At 30.2% G+C, this 6,289-nt stretch overlaps 1 protein-coding gene across 3 annotated transcripts in view; it reads left to right on the plus strand.

The window, feature by feature from the left end:
- Positions 1-6,289, plus strand: part of LOC106476114 (FUN14 domain-containing protein 1-like) — a 23,775-nt gene that overhangs the window by 9,000 nt on the left and 8,486 nt on the right. For all 3 annotated transcript variants that reach the window (XM_013936794.2, XM_013936786.2, XM_022381114.1), the window contains exons 4-5: positions 4,501-4,576; positions 5,116-5,235. In XM_013936794.2, the coding sequence (XP_013792248.1) occupies positions 4,501-4,576; positions 5,116-5,235 (196 nt within the window). The remainder of the gene's footprint in view (positions 1-4,500; positions 4,577-5,115; positions 5,236-6,289) is intronic.

The following is a 6,289-nucleotide window of genomic DNA, read 5'->3' on the forward strand; positions in this document are numbered from 1 at the left end:
ATTTGCTTTTAAATTAAGAATTTCAGTAATATATAGTACTAAAATATGAATTATAATCTACAGTTTGATACCAAAGTTATTGACATAGATTTATGAAATAGTAGTTCAATAAAATTTTGAATGCAAGTCAACAAACAAAATGACATGGCCTTTCACCTGTGACCTGTCTTGAAAAGGTTAACAAAGATCATAAGTACCCATAGAGAGTAAGAATTACTTTTTTAATCCTTTAATTTAGAGTATTAGTTTGCTTAGTTGTTTTTGCCAATCTGTATAAAAATGTAAAAACAGTTAATTTCTTTTAGCATGTCTAATACTGGTTGTATGTGTCCTGAAGTTTGAAAATTTAGGCCTAGAAATATACCTTCTTGAATGAATTTGACCAAGATTTAGAAATCTTTGCAAATATCTTTAAATCTTAAAATTAAGAAAATTAAATAACATTGGTGTTAGTTAATTTTAAAAAATACAGTACATTTCTTTAACTTCATCCGCTTGGTTGCTCAAGATCATTATTCTGAGTCGGTATAGTTTACACTTTTAAACTTGGAGGCTTGTAAATCATACTTCCCTGTTATTTTATCATTGAACAATCTTCATAAAGATACTTAGTATCAACCTCATAATTAGTGAAAACATGTAAACTTAAAAATCTGTGGATGGATAAGTATGATTTGTTGGAAAAAATGAAAAGTCAAATTAATATTGAATGAGTGGTATGTAAGACAAATTCTGATTTTTGTAAATTGTGGGACTTGAAGAGGGTTTATGGCCTATTAAGAATGTCCTGACTCTAAACTTCACACAGTAAACAGAGAAATCATTGCTACATCCACCCACCCCCACCCCCAGATATTCAAACATTTTATTAAACTCCTGTAAAGTAGCATCCTTGACCTTTTTTAGATGGTAATTTCTTAAACAAACGATCTTTTGAAGAGATAAAACTGCTTCAAATAAATATGTCTGACCTTTCCAAATTTTTGTTTAATCCAACATGAAAATATCTGATGCATCTATCATATTACTTCCCTTAATAAATTGAAATACTTCACTGTGACCCATCTCTTTCAAAACGAAAACAAGTTAAGAGATTCTCATCTTATCCTTATATAATGACATATTCATTTACAGAACCATTCTAGCAGACATCCTGTGATCCCTAACTAGTGAAACATGGAAGGATTGGCAATTATTAGTTAAGGAAAACAACACACTAGTTATTATTAAGCAGTTGAAACATATACAAATGTTCAGTTACTATCCCTTCCTTTTACGTGCATTAGTTATGCATAATGAATCAAACAAATCTGAACAGGTTAAAACACAACTAAATATTAAATAACTTAATACCAGGGTGAATAATTGTAATTTGTATCAGACATAGAAGAATTTGAAAGAATTATCCACACTGAAAGAAAATAAAATAACAATAGTTATTATAAACAGTTGAAAAGATATATAACAAAATACATTTACTGTTGCCCTTTTTAATGCACTGTGCATAGTAGATCAAATAAAACTGAGGAAGTTAAACCACACCTAAATACAGAGAGTTGAATACATTATATTAAAATGATTTTGAAGCCTCATTATGTTCCAATGTCCAGTCATGCTTCATCTGATGACTGCTCATCTTGACATTAACTCTAGCATTGTAGTTTCCACAGCAAAAGGCTCTGTCATAATATTGCTTTGTCCAAAGCACAAACTCTTCTGTTTTAGCTTTCCATAATGTATTTAGTGTTATTTATTTCCCAATGCCTGTTTTAACAGTCTAATCCCTCATAAATGTGTAAGTACTGCATCCTGCAACTTGAATGGTAGGTCTTCATATGGAATAGCATGAATATCTTTATTCATTCTCCAACTGCTTGAGGTATGCAATTGATGAACAGGACGTATGACTGGAAGCCTAATCTTAGTGAACCCATACCTTGTTGCACTTGTTTACAGATGGAGATCCTTCTTGATTATGTTGCATACTGTTGCCTGGAGCATGTGGATAGCTTTTGACACTGACCTTTGTGTTCAAGTATTTTCACTTGTTACAAAATACCACACTTTGCTTACCATAGCTTGGGTGTGATTTGTACAAAAGTTTAAGAGAGAAATTGAGGATTTCCTAAAAAAATAAAGTGTGGGCTTAGATTTATACTTTTCTCTTGTTTTTTTTGTACAAGAACATCCTTGAAGAGCCAAATGGTTTCTTGTTGTCCATATTATTATAGGTTAATACCCTTTAGAAACTAATCACAAATGAATATGTTGAATCTAAATAATAAATCTCACTATCAAGATGGTGTTATGTTTCATGGATTCTAGTTTTGAGCCCCAGTCTGGGCAAATTACTTTTCATTTGTTTCTGATTATTACACTATTTATATATATTATCATCTTGGGTGTCTTTATTCCGACTTCCAAAATTTTTGTATTATATACATTACTAATATGCTTAACATGTTTATCAGCATGATATTGTTTTAACAAAATAGTTCATTTTGATTTTATATTTTATCTGCTTACATACTTCGTCAATAACTATCTGCCACATAGACCAAAATTTCTATTATTTTCTTTGTCTACTATAGATGATTGCTTTTTTTTGTTTGACTATTAGTTGGTGTGTGTGCCAGTGAATCTATTTTTAGGTATGCTACAATAAAGCATAAGTATAAGATTTTAAAGACAAGATATACTTTCAAACAGTAAATTGGTTGTTTAAAAGTTATGATTTTAACACTAAAAAGCTGCCAGAGCATTATAAACCACTTAATAAAACTTGTCACAAATTTTAGGCCTATTAGTTTTTAATGTTTCAGCAGCTTTTTGCACTTCAGGGAATTTTATGTCTCTCATTGTCCATCTCATCTGATGACATCTGGGAGACTAGAGGTAGAGCTGAAATGATATTTTTTCATGCCTCTGATTTTGAGTCCACAATGGATCAATTGGGAGGAATATGGGAACAAAAAACATCTACTTTTAACATAATTTTTATCACAAATTTTAGTAATTGACCATTGTTGTTACTTGTGCTTCAGGATTTTTAATTTTCTTGGTAATGTTACTTTAATTTTTTCAGGTTTTAAAAATACGTTTTTATTTGTTGTGCCATCTTCTAATGGTCAGCAAAGGCAGACTGTATCTTATTGAAAGTTCAGACAGCATCCTTAGTATGTATCGTCCTCTTGCACATCAATTACGTAAAAATGTCTTTTAGTTTCTAAAGATACAAGTAATTCAATAATTATGCACTCATGACAATTACTCCATTAAACCTTTACACAGAAGGAAAGAAACAATTAGTTTCTATCAAAATATAAGACTGGTCTTTTTGGTATTACAGTAGATACATGATAGTATTCGTTTAAATATCCTGTTGTTGGTATAACTGCTTAAAAGTCAGTTTAGGGCTGAAGAAATTAAAAATTGTATATCTGGTAAACCTTTATTTGTAATCTAGCATATGTGAAGTAATCAATTTCTTGCTTTGTGACTTAAGTTGCTTGTCATTTTTGCAGGTTTGTTCCTGAAAATTTCTGCATATTTATAGCTTGTTTAACTAAAAAATATTAAGTTATCATCTTATTCTCCAGATTCCTAGACAATATCACTCTGATATTGGGTTTTATTTTCAAGTCAGTAAGCATTCAGATGTTACAACCAAAGTTATAGCATTACTAGGCTAAGTTTATGAATATTAAAGCTCTTTAATTTTCCACATACATTGTTTAACTTCTGTGATTATATTTTTAGGCTCTTGCTACATTAAATGACAATATGTCCATATTGTGTACTTTTGTTCTAATGAAGTTAACCTTAAAAGTATGTATATTTATGACTTAGAACTTACATTCTATAATTCTGCTTAAAAGTAGATTATCTGTTTGAGAAAGTAGTGTAATATTTGTACTTCTAAAATGCAATTTTTTTAGATAACAATATTTAACATTTAAAATGCAAAGGATTATTTTATAAAATAATAATTTCATTATGATAAGGTAACCACTCTCTCAATTTAGACAAATCATTATAGTTTCACACTTTTTTTACAAAAGTAATAGAAGTTCAAGTCCATTATTCTTTTGATTAAATTCATGTGTTATTACTGTTGTTTCGACCTTTGATATACAACAGGCAAATAAGTCATAAACAAAAAAAAAAACATATATGATTATCCAATTCATATGGATGTAACGTAAATAATACTGTAACAAAGTGAGAATAGTTTCCAAGGCATTATGATAAGTTAGCACCCTCTAAAAACTAATTGTGAATGATTACGTTTGCTTTTAAATAATATATATGTTCACATACATTTTCCATACATTAATTTTAATTACATTAAATGCAAAAGAAACACAGTTAAAATAGAAAAAAAGAGGTATAAATAAACAATTTCCAAAATTGTTACTAAAACAATGAACAAACAAATATGTAATCCCAAAGAGCATTAAAAGTCATACACTTGAAGATATGTTTTATTTTATTTTCAAGGGGAACAGGGTTTGTATTCACTAAAGTTGGGAAAGTTGCTGCAACTGCAGTTGGGGGAAGCTTGCTCCTTATTCAGGTAAAGATTATATATATATAAGTTGAAGCTTCAAAAACCCTTTTAAATCTTCATTAACCTGCTATCTTGTTTAATGATAGCTAAATGAAAAGCATTTATTGGTTATTTGATAATACTGAAATTGCTAATGTTACATCCACCAATATTGATTAGTTTATTGAAACAAAATATATTTTAAGTACTTGCGATTTTGGAATAATTTTTGATTAAAAAGCAAATTATTAAGCAATTCCTATCATTAGTTACTGATTAAAACATGTTTATACAAGTGGCAACATTAGCAATCAATAAATTGGAATGATGTAAGAATATTAAAACTTTTTTACAAATAAACTATTATAAATAGTTCCTCATATATGTTAAAATTTAATGTAATTGACAAAATGAAGCTTGTACTTATTAAACATATATTCATAGCTAACTTGGTATTTTTGAAACTGAAAACAAGCTCAGTTTTGTGCAACAGTGATAAATAGGAACTTAAATGTATCTTGTTAGTTTTCATGACTATAGAATTAATCATTTCATGTCTGTTAAAGATCGCACAACATCAAGGTTATATCAGGATCAACTGGAATCGGCTAAACAAAGATGTGGAGACAGCAACAAAGCATGTAGAGATGCAGGTTGATGAAGGTTTCCCAAGGCTTCTCAAACAGGTTAAAAAGTTTATTCATATAAAGTTCTTCAAAAGGAATGAAAGAATAACATATTCTATTTTTTAATACAAAAATACTTTTAAGATCATTGCTAAATGTGAGAAAATGATACATGCTTTTAACATCCTTAAAATAGTTAAGGTTGAGCCAATGATTTTTAAATCACATGAGTGAGTTGTATAGGGATAAAATCAAAATTCAGAAATTAATACTCACTTCCACATGCAGAATAACTTATTTTGCTCTTGAGTTTATGCAGTCTTCCAAAAAAAGATTTTCAAATCACCTCCTTATGAAAACTCTCATCTAATCTTATGTGAAACCACGAGAATTTGTGTCACTGTATGACGATGTAATCATGCAGCAGAACCCTCTACCAATAGGAGTGTGACACACCTCCATGCTCATGAATCCTTATTCTTTTCCTCGACATTGTCATGAACAAATGTGTGTGAATGTGCTGAGATTTGCCACTTTTTTTATTTTTAACTTTCACTTGACTGAGTATAGACATATTCAGTTTTAATTCACAGTTTAATTTAAACTCTTCTTTTGCTCATGTGAGTGAAGATATTACTCACATTGAACAAATTACCAACAGTTTGATGAAAAGTTATTTTATCTGTGCAAGACTTGACAGCCATTGTCCAATTTGTGGTGGGGTCCATGATGCAAACAGGACCATCTGTTTCAGTCTCTTCCACTCATTTCTCTTCCCCTTTCTTTGAGACTGAAATTGAGGAGGGCAAATTTGAGCGACTTTTCCTTTCTCTAGGTTTTGCTTTGGAAATGTTCTTAACTACCTTATTACTCAGGTAGGTACAGTTCTTTCACTCTCTCCCTTGTCCTTTGATTATTCCCATTTTCTATTACACAACCCTTTCCCTTGTGATTTTTTTGCACCCTCCCAGACATTGCTGTACATGCCAACCCTTTCTAGATCAACTTTATTCTCATGACCTTATGCCTCATCTTACTGATTCTTAAGTCCTTGCTTTGCTCACTCAAACTTCCATTTCCATTCCTTGACACCCAGTCTTTTGAGTTTCTCTTG

This window comes from Limulus polyphemus, unplaced genomic scaffold (assembly GCF_000517525.1).
Source record: "Limulus polyphemus unplaced genomic scaffold, Limulus_polyphemus-2.1.2 Scaffold152, whole genome shotgun sequence".
Classification (NCBI taxonomy): domain Eukaryota; kingdom Metazoa; phylum Arthropoda; class Merostomata; order Xiphosura; family Limulidae; genus Limulus; species Limulus polyphemus.